Source organism: Hordeum vulgare, chromosome 3H (assembly GCF_904849725.1).
Source record: "Hordeum vulgare subsp. vulgare chromosome 3H, MorexV3_pseudomolecules_assembly, whole genome shotgun sequence".
Classification (NCBI taxonomy): Eukaryota; Viridiplantae; Streptophyta; class Magnoliopsida; order Poales; family Poaceae; genus Hordeum; species Hordeum vulgare.
Window position 1 is genome coordinate 613,869,713 of NC_058520.1, and position 15,911 is coordinate 613,885,623.

Here is a 15,911-nt window from a genome sequence, read left to right on the forward strand (position 1 = left end):
TTCACAAGCTTCACAAGGGGGTGTAGGTTTGCTTTTGGTTCCTCTTATGCACACAAGGTGTTTGATGAAATGCCCCAAGAGCGTGAAACAAACATGATATGAAGTGTTGGAGCCACACTTTCCTCATTTATTTTTTCCTCCTCGATCGCGGTTAGCAACTTGAACCTTTCATGCATGTGTGTCATTGATAAAATATGCATGTGTGTTGTTCATTGTTTAATTTCTATTGTTTATAGCTAGTTAGTTTAACAAATGCATGATGGTTAATTATATATTTTATATTATAATAATGCAGATGAATCGGCAATGGATGTACGGTAACCGACTCTCCCGCGAGTTCACTACGGGTTTGAAAGATTTCCTCGTAGTGGCTAATGCGAACAAGCAGAAGGGTTTTGTTATCTGTCAATGTGTTGACTGTAAGAATCAGAAGGGTTACTCTTCCTCAAGAGAAGTTCACCTGCACCTGCTTCGGCACGGTTTCATGCCAAGCTATAATTGTTGGACCAAGCATGGAGAAAGAGGGGTTATAATGGAAGAAGATGAAGAAGGGGATGATTTCATCGATGAAAGCTATCTTGCTCATTTCGGTGATACTTTCATGGAGGATGCTGAAGGTGAAGGGGAAGGTGAAGGGGAAGGTGAAGGTGAAGAAGAGGCACGTGATGAGACCGTTGATGATCTTGGTCGGACCATTGCTGATGCACGGAGACGCTGCGAAACTGAAAAGGAGAGGGAGAATTTGGATCGCATGTTAGAGGATCACAGAAAGTCGTTGTACCCCGGATGCGACGATGGTCTGAAAAAGCTGGGCTGCACACTGGATTTGCTGAAATGGAAGGCACAGGCAGGTGTAGCTGACTCGGCATTTGAAAACTTGCTGAAAATGTTGAAGAATATGTTTCCAAAGAATAACGAGTTGCCGGCCAGTACGTACGAAGCAAAGAAGGTTGTCTGCCCTCTAGGTTTAGAGGTTCTGAAGATACATGCATGCATCAACGACTGCATCCTCTACCGCGGTGAATACGAGAATTTGAATGAATGCCCGGTATGCACTGCATTGCGTTATAAGATCAGAGGCGATGACCCTGGTGACGATGTTGAGGGCGAGAAACCCAGGAAGAGGGTTCCCGCCAAGGTGATGTGGTATGCTCCTATAATACCACGGTTGAAACGTCTGTTCAGGAACAAAGAGCATGCCAAGTTGTTGCGATGGCACAAAGAGGACCGTAAGTCGGACGGGGAGTTGAGACACACCACAGATGGAACGCAATGGAGAAAGATCGACAGAGAGTTCAAAGATTTTGCAGCTGACGCAAGGAACATAAGATTTTGTCTAAGTACAGATGGCATGAATCCTTTTGGCGAGCAGAGCTCCAGCCATAGCACCTGGCCCGTGACTCTATGCATCTACAACCTTCCTCCTTGGTTGTGCATGAAGCGGAAGTTCATTATGATGCCAGTGCTCATCCAAGGTCCGAAGCAACCCGGCAACGACATCGATGTGTACCTAAGGCCATTAGTTGATGAACTTTTACAGCTGTGGGGCAGACCTGGTGTCCGTGTGTGGGATGAGCACAAAGAAGAGGAATTTGACCTACGAGCGTTGCTTTTCGTAACCATCAACGATTGGCCTGCTCTTAGTAACCTTTCGGGACTGTCAAATAAGGGATACAATGCATGCACGCACTGCTTACATGAGACTGAAAGTGTACATTTGCCAAATTGTAAGAAGAACGTGTACCTTGGGCATCGTCGATTTCTTCCGAAAATTCATCCAGTAAGAAAGAAAGGCAAGCATTACAACGGCAAGGCAGATCACCGGCCGAAGCCTGTGGAACGCACTGGTGCTGAGGTATTTGATATGGTCAAGGATTTGAAAGTCATCTTTGGAAAGGGTCCTGGCGGACAATCAGTTCCGAAGGGAGCTGACGGGCACGCAGCCATGTGGAAGAAGAAATCTATATTCTGGGAGCTAGAATATTGGAAAGTCCTAGAAGTCCGCTCTGCAATCGACGTGATGCACGTTACGAAGAATATTTGCGTGAACCTCCTAAGCTTCTTGGGCGTGTATGGGAAGACAAATGATACAAAGGAAGCACGGCAGGACCAGCAACGTTTGAAAGACCCTGATGACCGGCATCCGGAATGGTTTCAAGGTCGTGCCAGCTACGCTCTGACCAAAGAAGAGAAGGTCATCTTTTTTGAATGCCTGAGCAGTATGAAGGTCCCGTCTGGATTCTCGTCCAATATAAAGGGAATAATAAACATGGCGGAGAAAAAGTTCCAAAACCTGAAGTCTCACGACTGCCACGTGATTATGACGCAATTGCTTCCGATTGCTTTGAGGGGCTCCTGCCGGAAAATGTTCGAGTAGCCATTGTGAAGCTATGTGCATTCCTCAATGCAATCTCTCAGAAGGTAATCAATCCAGAAGTTCTACCACAGTTACAGAACGATGTGATCCAATGTCTTGTCAGTTTCGAGTTGGTGTTCCCGCCATCCTTCTTCAATATTATGACGCACCTCTTGGTTCACCTAGTCGAAGAGATTTTCATTCTCGGTCCTGTATTTCTACACAATATGTTCCCCTTTGAGAGGTTCATGGGAGTATTAAAGAAATATGTTCGTAACCGTGCTAGGCCAGAAGGAAGCATCGCCAAGGGCTATGGAAATGAGGAGGTAATTGAGTTTTGTGTTGACTTTGTTCCTGACCTTAAGCCGATTGGTCTTCCTCGATCGCGGCACGAGGGGAGACTAAGTGGAAAAGGCACGATCGGAAGGAAATCAACGATATGTATGGACGGCCATTCTCTGACTGAAGCACACCACACTGTACTGAACAATTCCAGCTTGATGGCTCCGTACTTTGAGAAACACAAGAATATTTTACGCTCGGACAACCCGGGGAAGCCTGAATCCTGGATTAGGAAGGCCCACATGGAGACTTTCGGCAGTTGGTTGAGAAAACATTTAATGAATGACAATGATGTTGTAGATCAGCTGTACATGTTGGCCAAGACACCATCTTCGACTATAACGACTTTCCAAGGGTACGACATAAATGGGAATACATTTTACACGATCGCCCAAGATAAAAAGAGCACCAACCAAAACAGTGGTGTCCGCTTTGATGCAGCAACCGAGAATGGGCAAAAGGTCACATATTATGGTTACATAGAGGAGATATGGGAACTTGACTATGGACCCTCCTTTAAGGTCCCTTTGTTCCGGTGCAAATGGTTCAAGCTAACAGGAGGTGGGGTAAAGGTGGACCAACAATACGGAATGACAATGGTGGATTTCAACAATCTTGGTTACCTTGACGAACCATTCGTCCTAGCGAAAGATGTCGCTCAGGTTTTCTATGTGAAGGACATGAGTAGCAAACCGAGGAAATGGAAAGATAAGAAAACGACCAGTACATCATGCGATGATCCAAAGCGCCACATTGTTCTTTCAGGGAAAAGAAACATCGTGGGAGTGGAGGACAAGACAGACATGTCAGAAGATTATAATATGTTTGCTGAAATTCCGCCCTTCAAAGTGAACACCGACCCAAGCATTAAGTTAAATGATGAGGATGCTCCATGGATACGGCACAATCGTAAGCAAGCAGGGACACAAGGGAAGAAATGATGTGTAATAATTTATTGTACCAAACTTTGTTGAATGGATCATGTGAATTGATATATTATTTGATATATTATTATTAGTTTTATTTTTCTTAATTTTTTGATATATTATTTGTATTTTTAAGATTTTGAATTGAATTAGTTTTATTTTTCTGAATTTTTTGATATATTATTTGTATTTTTAACGTTTTGAATTGAATTAGTTTTATTTTTCTTAATTTTTTGATATATTATTTGTATTTTTAACATTTTGAATTGAATTAGTTTTATTTTTCTGAATTTTTTGATATAATTTTTGTGTTTTTAACATATTGAATTGAATTAGTTTTATTTTTCTGAATTTTTTGATATATTATTTGTATTTTTAAGATATTGAAAAAGAAAAGTATTCTGAAAAATACCTTTAGTCGCGGTTGGCCTGGCCAACCGCGACTAAAGGTCGTTGCGCGCGGGAACGAAAAACCCGCCAAAAACCCTTTAGTCGCGGTTGGGGAGGCGAACCGCGACTAAAGGGTACCCTTTAGTCGCGGGTCGCCTCCCCAACCGCGACTAAAGGGTACCCTTTAGTCGCGGGTCGCCTCCCCAACCGCGACTAAAGGTGGGGGGCTATAAATACAACGCCCGAACCGTCGACTCCATCTCGTCTTCTCCGATCTCTGCCGCGCCGAAGGCCTGCCGCCGTCGCCCTCGCCCTCGACGCCGCCCGCCGTCGCCCTCGCCCTCGACGCCGCCCTCGCCGCCTGCCGTCGCCCTCGCCCTCGACGCCGCCCGCCGTCGCCCCTCGCCCTCGATGCCGCCCCGTCTCGCCCACGTACGGCGCCGCCGGCCGCTATCACCGGCCTCCCTCGCCCGCCCTCAACGCCGCCGGCCGTCTCTTGTCCGATTCACATGCATGCCCCGGGAGCCCATCATCCGTTGTCAATATAAGGTAGAATTATGCCCCGGTTAACCTATGTGCAAGTGCAACACGAGAAGGATTGAAGAATTGCACTATGAATCTTGCACCGTCAATAATAGTTTTCCTTTAAAAGTTGGATACTTGATTCACTTAGTATTACTCCCTCCGTTCCTAAATATAAGTTTTTTTTATAGATTTCATTAGATGAGTATATACGAAGCAAAATGAGTGAATCTACGTTCTAAAGTATGTCTATGCACATCCATATGTAGTTTTTTAATGAAACCTTTAAAATGACTTCATCGCCACAAGATGGCAACAAGCAAGGAAGTTGCAATCACCCACAAAAATCAGCAGGTCATATTGTACTTGTTGGGGAACGTCGCATGGGAAATAAAAATTTTCCTACGCGCACGAAGACCTATCATGGTGATGTCGATCTACGAGAGGGGATTTCCGATCTACGTACCCTTGTAGATCGCACAGCAGAAGCGTTAAGAAACGCGGTTGATGTAGTGGAACGTCCTCACGTCCCTCGATCTGCCCCGCGAACCGTCCCACGAACCGTCCCGCGATCCGTCCCACGATCCACTCCGATCTAGTGTCGAACGGACGGCACCTCCGCGTTCAGCACACGTACAGCTCGACGATGATCTCGGCCTTCTTGATCCAGCAAGAGAGACGGAGAGGTAGATGAGTTCTCCGGCAGCATGACGGCGCTCCGGAGGTTGGTGGTGATCTAATCTCAGCAGGGCTCCGCCCGAGCTCCGCAGAAACGCGATCTAGAGGTAAAACCGTGGAGGTATGTGGTCGGGCTGCCGTGGCAAAAGTTTTCTCAAATCAGCCCTAAAACTCCACTATATATAGGAGGGAGGGAGGGGAGGAGGCAGCCTCAAAACCTAAAGGTTTGGCCGAAATTGGAGGTGGAGGAGTCCTACTCCAATCCTACTTGGAGTAGGATTCCACCTTCCCACGTGGAAACTCTTTCCACCTTGTGTTTTTTCCTTCTCAAACCTTATGGGCCTTAGTGGGAACTTATTCCAGCCCACTAGGGGCTGGTTTATCTCTTCCCATAGCCCATGAGACCCCTTGGGGCGTGACACCCCTCCTGATGGTCCCCGGCACCCCTCCCGGCACTCCCAGTACACTATCGATGAGCCCGAAACTTTTCCGGTAATGCACGAAAACCTTTCGGTAACCAAATGAGGTCATCCTATATATAATGAGGTCATCCCGGTACATTCCCGGTAACTCCGAAAACCTCCCGGTAATCAAATGAGGTCATCCTATATATCAATCTTCGTTTCCGGACCATTCCGGAAACCCTCGTGACGTCCGTGATCTCATCCGGGACTCCGAACAACATTCGGTAACCAACCATATAACTCAAATACGCATAAAACAACGTCGAACCTTAAGTGTGCAGACCCTGCTGGTTCGAGAACTATGTAGACATGAACCGAGAGACTCCTCGGTCAATATCCAACAGCGGGACCTGGATGCCCATATTGGATCCTACATATTCTACGAAGAACTATCATGGTGATGTCCATCTACGAGAGGGGATTTCCGATCTACGTACCCTTGTAGATCGCACAGCAGAAGCGTTAGTGAACGCGGTTGATGTAGTGGAACGTCCTCACGTCCCTCGATCTGCCCCGCGAACCGTCCCACGAACCTTCCCGCGATCCGTCCCACGATCTAGTGCCGAACGTACGGCACCTCCGCGTTCAGCACACGTACAGCTCGACGATGATCTCGGCCTTCTTGATCCAGCAAGAGAGACGGAGAGGTAGATGAGTTCTCCGGCAGCGTGACAGCGCTCCGGAGGTTGGTGGTGATCTAATCTCAGCAGGGCTCCGCCCGAGCTCCGCAGAAACGCGATCTAGAGGTAAAACCGTGGAGGTATGTGGTCGGGCTGCCTTGAAAAAGTTGTCTCAAATCAGCCATAATAGCTCCATATATATAGGAGGAGGGAGGGGAGGCTTGCCTCGAGGCTCAAGGAGCCCCAAGGGTTGCGCACCAAGGGGAGGAGGAGTCCTCCTCCAATCCTAGTCCAACAAGGATTGGAAGGTGGAGTCCTTCTCTTCCTTCCCACCTCCTTTTTTCCTTTTCTCTTTGATTTTCTATCTATGTCGCATAGGGCCTTCTTGGGCTGTCCCACCAGCCCACCAAGGGCTGGTGCGCCACCCCCAAGGCATATGGGCTTCCTCGGGATGGGCTTCCCCCCCCCCCCCCGGTGAACATCCGGAACCCATTCGTCATTCCCGGTAACTCCGAACACCTTCCGGTAATCAAATGAGGTCATCCTATTATCAATCTTCGTTTCCGGACCATTTCGGAAACCCTCATGACGTCCGTGATCTCATTCGGGACTCCGAACAACATTCGGTAACCAACCATATAACTCAAATACGCATAAAACAACGTCGAACCTTAAGTGTGCAGACCCTGCGGGTTCGAGAACTATGTAGACATGACCCGAGTGACTCCTCGGTCAATATCCAACAGCGGGACCTCGATGCCCATATTGGATCCTACATATTCTACGAAGATCTTATCGTTTGAACCTCAGTGCCAAGGATTCATATAATCCCGTATGTCATTCCCTTTGTCCTTCGGTATGTTACTTGCCCGAGATTCGATCGTCAGTATCCGTATACCTATTTCAACCTCGTTTACCGGCAAGTCTCTTTACTCGTTCCGTAATACAAGATCCCGCAACTTACACTAAGTTACATTGCTTGCAAGGCTTGTGTGTGATGTTGTATTACCGAGTGGGCCCCGAGATACCTCTCCGTTCACACGGAGTGACAAATCCCAGTCTTGATCCGTACTAACTCAACTAACACCTTCGGAGATACCTGTAGAGCATCTTTATAGTCACCCAGTTACGTTGCGACGTTTGATACACACAAAGCATTCCTCCGGTGTCAGTGAGTTATATGATCTCATGGTCATAGGAATAAATACTTGACACGCAGAAAACAGTAGCAACAAAATGACACGATCAACATGCTACGTCTATTAGTTTGGGTCTAGTCCATCACGTGATTCTCCTAATGACGTGATCCAGTTATCAAGCAACAACGCCTTGTTCATAATCAGAAGACACTGACTATCTTTGATCAACTGGCTAGCCAACTAGAGGCTTGCTAGGGACGGTGTTTTGTCTATGTATCCACACATGTAAATGAGTCTTCATTCAATACAATTATAGCATGGATAATAAACGATTATCTTGATACAGGAATTATAATAATAACTATATTTATTATTGCCTCTAGGGCATAATTCCAACAGTCTCCCACTTGCACTAGAGTCAATAATCTAGCCCTCACATCACCATGCGAATTACATTGTAATAAATCTAACACCCATACAGTTCTCGTGTTGATCATGTTTTGGCCATGGAAGAGGTTTAGTCAGCGGGTCCGCTACATTCAGATCCGTGTGCACTTTGCGTATATTTATGTCCTGCCATTCAACGTAGTCGAGGATGAGGTTGAAGCGTCGTTTGATGTGTCTGGTCTTCTTGTGAAACCGTGGTTCCTTTGCTAAGGCAATGGCACCCGTGTTGTCACAGAACAAGGTTATTGGATTCAGTGCGCTTGGCACCACTCCAAGATCCGTCATGAACTGCTTCATCCAGACACCTTCCTTAGCCGCCTCCGAGGCAGCCATGTACTCCGCTTCACATGTAGAATCAGCTACGACGCTTTGCTTGGAACTGCACCAGCTTACCGCACCCCCATTAAGAATAAATACGTATCCGGTCTGCGACTTAGAGTCATCCGGATCTGTGTCAAAGCTTGCATCGACGTAACCCTTTACGGCGAGCTCTTCGTCACCTCCATACACGAGAAACATCTCCTTAGTCCTTTTCAGGTACTTCAGGATATTCTTGACCGCCGTCCAGTGATCCACTCCTGGATTACTCTGGAACCTGCCTGCCATACTTATGGCCAGGCTAACGTCCGGTCTAGTGCACAACATTGCATACATGATAGATCCTATGGCTGAAGCATAGGGGACGGTGCTCATATCCTCTCTATCTTTATCAGTTGCTGGGCACTGGGTCTTACTCAATCTCGTACCTTGTAAAACTGGCAAGAACCCCTTCTTGGACTGTTCCATTTTGAACCTTTTCAAAACTTTATCAAGGTATGTGCTTTGTGAAAGTCCTATCAGGCGTTTCGATCTATCCCTATAGATCTTAATGCCTAGAATGTAAGCAGCTTCTCCCAGGTCCTTCATAGAGAAACTTTTATTCAAGTAATCCTTTATGCTCTCCAAAAACTCTACGTTGTTTCCAATCAGCAATATGTCATCCACATATAATATTAGAAACGCCACAGAGCTCCCACTCACTTTCTTGTAAATACAAGATTCTCCAACCACTTGTATACACCCAAATGCTTTGATCACCTCATCAAAGTGTTTATTCCAACTCCGAGATGCTTGCACCAGTCCATAAATGGATCGCTGGAACTTGCATACCTTGTTAGCATTTTTAGGATCGACAAAACCTTCGGGTTGCATCATATACAACTCTTCCTTAAGGAAATCGTTAAGGAACACCGTTTTGACATCCATCTGCCAGATTTCATAATCGAAAAAGCAGGTATTGCTAACATGATTCTGATGAACTTAAGCATCGCTACGGGTGAGAATGTCTCATCGTAGTCAACTCCTTGAACTTGTGAAAAACCGTTTGCCACAAGTCGAGCTTTATAAACGGTCACATTACCGTCAGCATCCGTCTTCTTCTTAAAGATCCATTTGTTCTGAATAGTCTTGCGGCCCTCAGGTAGTACTTCCAAAGTCCACACTTTATTTTCATACATGGATCCTATCTCGGACTTCATGGCCTCCAGCCATTTGTTGGAATCTGGGCCCACCATTGCTTCTTCATAATTTGCAGGTTCATTGTTGTCTAACAACATGATTGACAAAATGGGATTACCGTACCACTCTGGAGCAGCACGTGGTCTCGTCGACCTGTGTGGTTCGATAGGAATTTGAACCGGAGTTTCATGATCATCATCATTAACTTCCTCCTCAACCGGTGTCGCAACGACAGGGGTTTCCCCTTGCCCCGCGCCACCATCCAGAGGGATGAGAGGTTCGACAACCTCATCAAGTTCTATCTTCCTCCCACTCAATTCTCTCGAGAGAAACTCCTTCTCGAGAAAATCTCCGTTTTTAGCAACAAACACTTTGCCCTCGGATTTGAGATAGAAGGTGTACCCAACTGTCTCTTTTGGGTAACCTATGAAGATGCACTTTTCCGCTTTGGGTTCCAACTTTTCAGGCTGAAGCTTTTTGACATAAGCATCACATCCCGAAACTTTAAGAAATGACAACTTTGGCCTTTTGCCATACCACAGTTCGTATGGTGTCGTCTCAACGGATTTTGATGGTGCCCTATTTAAAGTGAATGCAGCTGTGTCTAATGCATAACCCCAAAACGATAACGGCAAATCGGTAAGAGACATCATAGATCGCACCATCTCTAATAAAGTACGATTACAACGTTCGGACACACCATTACGCTGTGGTGTTCCAAGCGGTGTCAACTGTGAAACAATTCCACATTGTCTTAAGTGAGCACCAAACTCGAAACTCAGATATTCACCCCCACGATCAGACCGTAGGAACTTGATCTTCTTGTTACGATGATTTTCAACTTCACTCTGAAATTGCTTGAACTTTTCAAATGTTTCAGACTTGTGCTTCATTAAGTAGACATAACCATATCTACTCAAATCGTCAGTGAAGGTGAAAACATAACGATATCCGCCGCGTGCCTCCACGCTCATCGGACCACACACATCGGTATGTATGATTTCCAACAAGTCACTTGCACGCTCCATTGTTCCGGAGAACGGAGTTTTAGTCATGTTGCCCATGAGGCATGGTTCGCACGTGTCAAGTGAATCAAAGTCAAGTCACTCCAAAAGTCCATCGGTATGGAGTTGCTTCATGCGCTTTACACCAATATGACCTAAGTGACAGTGCCATAAAACATGGCGCTATCATTGTTAACTCTTACTCTTTTGGTCTCAGTGTTATGTATATGTGTGTTATCACTATCAAGATTCAATATGAACAATCCTCTCACATTGGGTGCATGACCATAAAAGATATTACTCATAGAAATAGAACAACAATTATTCTCTGACTTAAACGAGTAACTGTCTCGCAATAAACAAGATCCAGATATAATGTTCATGCTCAACGTTGGCACTAAATAACAATTATTCAAGTTCATAACTAATCCTGATGGTAACTGAAGTGAAACTGTGCCGACGGCGATTGCATCAACCTTGGAACCATTTCCCACGCGCATCGTCACTTCATCTTTTGCCAGCCTTCGCTTATTCCGCAGTTGCTGTTTCGAGTTGCAAATATGAGCAACAGAACTGGTATCGAATACCCAGGCACTACTACAAGAGCTGGTTAAGTACACATCAATAACATGTATATCAAATATACCTGATTTTTCTTTGGCCGCCTTCTTATCAGCCAGATACTTGGGGCAGTTGCGCTTCCAGTGACCCATACCCTTGCAATAGTAGCACTCTGTTTCAGGCTTAGGTCCAGCTTTGGGTTTCTTCGTCGGATTGGCAATAGGCTTGCCGCTCTTCTTTAAATTACCCTTCTTCCCTTTGCCGTTTCTCTTGAAACTAGTGGTCTTATTCACCATCAACTCCTGATGCTCTTTACGGAGTTCAGACTCTGCGACTTTCAGCATCGCAAACAACTCGCCGGGTGACTTGTTCATCCCTTGCATGTTGTAGTTCAACACAAAGCCCTTATAGCTTGGCGGCAGTGATTGAAGAATTCTGTCAGTGATAGCCTCTTGCGGGAGTTCAATCCCCAGCTCAGCTAGACGGTTTGAGTACCTAGACATTTTGAGCACATGTTCACTGACAGACGAAATCTCCTCCATCTTGCAAGTATAGAATTTATCGGAGGTCTCATACCTCTCGATCCGGGCGTTCTTCTGAAAGATAAACTTCAACTCCTGGAACATATCATATGCTCCATGACGCTCAAAGCGATGTTGAAGTCCTGGCTCTAAGCCATACAAGACTGCACATTGAACTACTGAGTAGTCCTCCTTACGTGTTAACCAAGCGTTCTTAACATCTTGGTCAGCCGTAGCGGGTGGTTCATCTCCTAGCGCAGCATTAAGGACATAATCCTTCTTCCCAGCTTGTAGGATCAACTTAAGATTACGAGCCCAGTCTACAAAGTTGCTTCCATCATCTTTCAACTTAGCTTTCTCTAGGAACATATTAAAATTCAGGGTGACTGTCGCGTGAGCCATGATCTACAACACAAATATATTCAAAGTGGATTTAGACTATGTTCAAGATAATTAGAGTTTAACTTAATCAAATTACTTGCTAAACTCCCACTCAAAAAATACATCTCTCTAGTCATTTGAGTGGTTCATGACCCACTTACACTAGCTCAACTCCGATCATCACGTGAGTTGAGTATAGTTTCAGTGGTAAGCATCCCTATGCTAATCATATCAACTATATGATTCATGATCGATCTTTCGGTCTCATGTGTTCCGAGGCCATGTCTGCACATGCTAGGCTCGTCAAGCTTAACCCGAGTGTTCCGCGTGTGCAACTGTTTTGCACCCGTTGTATGTGAACGTTGAGTCTATCACACCCGATCATCACGTGGTGTCTCGAAACGACGAACTGTAGCAACGGTGCACAGTCGGGGAGAACACAATTTTGTCATGAAATTTTAGTGAGAGATCAGCTCATAATGCTACCGTCGTTCTAAGCCAAATAAGGTGCATAAAAGGATTAACATCACATGCAATTCATAAGTGACATGATATGGCCATCATCACGTGCTTCTTGATCTCCATCACCAAAGCACCGGCATGATCTTCTTTGTCACCGGAGCCACACCATGATCTCCATCAACGTGTCGCCATCGGGGTTGTCGTGCTACTCATGCTATTACTACTAAAGCTACATCCTAGCAATATAGTAAACGCATCTGCAAGCACAAACGTTAGTTTAAAGACAACCCTATGGATCCTGCCGGTTGCCGTACCATCGACGTGCAAGTCGATATTATCTATTACAACATGATCATCTCACACATCCAATATATCACATTATACCTTTGGCCATATCACATCACAAGCTTACCCTGCAAAAACAAGTTAGACGTCCTCTAATTGTTGTTGCATGTTTTACGTGGTGACCATGGGTATCTAGTAGGATCGCATCTTACTTACGCAAACACCACAACGGAGATAAATGAATTGCTATTTAACCTCATCCAAGGACCTCCTCGGTCAATTCCGATTCAACTAAAGTTGGAGAAACCGACACCCGCCAGTCATCTTTGAGCAACGGAGTTACTCGTAGCGATGAAACCAGTCTCTCGTAAGCGTACGAGTAATGTCGGTCCGAGCCGCTTCGGTCCAACAATACTGCGGAATCAAGAAAAGACTAAGGAGGGCAGCAAGACGCACATTACCGCCCACAAAAACTTTTGTGTTCTAATCGAGATTACATCTACGCATGAACCTAGCTCATGATGCCACTGTTTGGGGAACGTCGCATGGGAAACAAAAATTTTCCTACGCGCACGAAGACCTATCATGGTGATGTCCATCTACGAGAGGGGATTTCCGATCTACGTACCCTTGTAGATCGCACAGCAGAAGCGTTAGTGAACGCGGTTGATGTAGTGGAACGTCCTCACGTCCCTCGATCTGCCCCGCGAACCGTCCCACGAACCTTCCCGCGATCCGTCCCACGATCTAGTGCCGAACGGACGGCACCTCCGCGTTCAGCACACGTACAGCTCGACGATGATCTCGGCCTTCTTGATCCAGCAAGAGAGACGGAGAGGTAGATGAGTTCTTCGGCAGCGTGACAGCGCTCCGGAGGTTGGTGGTGATCTAATCTCAGCAGGGCTCCGTCCGAGCTCCGCAGAAACGCGATCTAGAGGTAAAACCGTGGAGGTATGTGGTCGGGCTGCCTTGAAAAAGTTGTCTCAAATCAGCCATAATAGCTCCATATATATAGGAGGAGGGAGGGGAGGCTTGCCTCGAGGCTCAAGGAGCCCCAAGGGTTGCGCACCAAGGGGAGGAGGAGTCCTCCTCCAATCCTAGTCCAACAAGGATTGGAAGGTGGAGTCCTTCTCTTCCTTCACACCTCCTTTTTTCCTTTTCTCTTTGATTTTCTATCTATGGCGCATAGGGCCTTCTTGGGCTGTCCCACCAGCCCACCAAGGGCTGGTGCGCCACCCCCAAGGCATATGGGCTTCCCCGGGATGGGCTCCCCCCCCCCCCCCCCCCGGTGAACATCCGGAACCCATTCGTCATTCCCGGTAACTCCGAACACCTTCCGGTAATCAAATGAGGTCATCCTATTATCAATCTTCGTTTCCGGACCATTTCGGAAACCCTCATGATGTCCGTGATCTCATTCGGGACTCCGAACAACATTCGGTAACCAACCATATAACTCAAATACGCATAAAACAACGTCGAACCTTAAGTGTGCAGACCCTGCGGGTTCGAGAACTATGTAGACATGACCCGAGTGACTCCTCGGTCAATATCCAACAGCGGGACCTGGATGCCCATATTGGATCCTACATATTCTACGAAGATCTTATCGTTTGAACCTCAGTGCCAAGGATTCATATAATCCCGTATGTCATTCCCTTTGTCCTTCGGTATGTTACTTGCTCGAGATTCGATCATCAGTATCCGCATACCTATTTCAATCTCGTTTACTGGCAAGTCTCTTTACTCGTTCCGTAATACCAGATCCTGCAACTTACACTAAGTTACATTGCTTGCAAGGCTTGTGTGTGATGTTGTATTACCGAGTGGGCCCCTAGATACCTCTCCGTCACACGGAGTGACAAATCCCAGCCTCGATCCATACTAACTCAACGAACACCTTCGGAAATACCCGTAGAGCATATTTATAGTCCAACATCAAATGGAGAATAATTTCCAAACAGTAGTTACAACTCTGAAGGATGAACTTCAACAAATGAGGAGACCGTTACAATCAAAAGTGCAGCAAAATATTCAGTTCAATCAAGAGTATGACTTGTCTCACTCTGGATATGGATATGGAGGTGGCCATGGTGGTGGCTATCGATATGAAGGTGCCCATGGAAGTGGATATCGACATGAAGATGGATATGAAAGTGGATATGGAGGTGGATATCGACATAAAGATGGATATGGAGGTGGATATCAACATAAAGATGGATATGAAGGTGGATATGGAGGTGGGTATGGATATGAAGGGGGGTATGAACATGAAGGGGAGTATGAGCATGAAGAGAGTGCAGAATCTGCCACCCGCAACCATGAGGTGCGGCAAGAGAAAGAAGCAACCATTTTGCATAAGAAGGCTCAATAAGCACTCTTGCAAAATAAGTTAAGACCATCCACTCAGAAAAACTTTGTACTTTCTAGTACCGCTCAACATGAGGTGCTGCAAGAGAAGGAAGCAACCACTTTGCAAAAGAAGAAGGCAACATGGCTCACACAACAAACTAAGGATGTGGTACTTCATCGCCACAAGATGGAAACAAGCAAGGAAGTTGCAATCACACACAAAAATCAGCAGGTCATATTGTACTTTGATTATATTTTGTTGCTCTTTTTTATTTAGGATGACAAAGACACTTTCGCTTATCTGAGTTCTTTTTCATGCTTACTCGGAAAGGAAAGGATGTGATCCTGTATAATGTTTATCGAGATCATAGTATCCCAGTGGCAAAAGCAACCATTCTGTCAATTGATCGGAGAAAAGAGGTAGGTGGTCAGGAGCTTGGCTCTGAATATTGTGAGGTTGCCGTGAACTATGTAATAAAAAGGGATGCTATACTACCTCGTGGTGTTGGGAACATGACCACCATGGGGCAAGCTCAAGGGCGATGTATCGCATGGCCATACAAGCATGTGAGATTTTGTTCTTATTTTCTTATGATTAAACCTACCAATGACTATGATGGTTGATTGCTGAAAAAGCTTTGCTTCCATGTATGCAGTTGGAAGTGGACAAGTCCATGGAAAAAGCAGGAATGCGACCACAAGCAGGCTAAGGAGGTAATATACATGTTTCTCTTGGTTGCCCAGGATTTCTATAGATTTCTACAGATTTGCTAGTATGTTTCGGTTGTCAGCCCATCTACAGTCCACTGACTTCCCTCCAAAAAATAATCTATAGTCCACTGACAACCAGCCATCTCATATATTATTATATCCAAAGCCTGAAAGCCTCCAAGGTCTTGCTCTCGAGCATGTAGCAGCTTGAAAGCAGCGCCACACCTACTCGCTAGTCATGCATATGCTTAAT

General features: G+C 45.8%; 1 protein-coding gene across 1 annotated transcript; it reads left to right on the forward strand.

Annotated features, from left to right (window-relative positions):
- Positions 1–310: 310 nt before the first annotated feature.
- On the forward strand, positions 311–3,594 carry LOC123442762 (the record flags this gene model as incomplete). Its single annotated transcript, XM_045118894.1, has 3 exons — positions 311–1,999; positions 2,114–2,367; positions 2,643–3,594. Coding segments are annotated over exons 1-3 (2,895 nt in total), but the record flags the coding sequence as incomplete, so codon positions are not given.
- Positions 3,595–15,911: the final 12,317 nt, after the last annotated feature.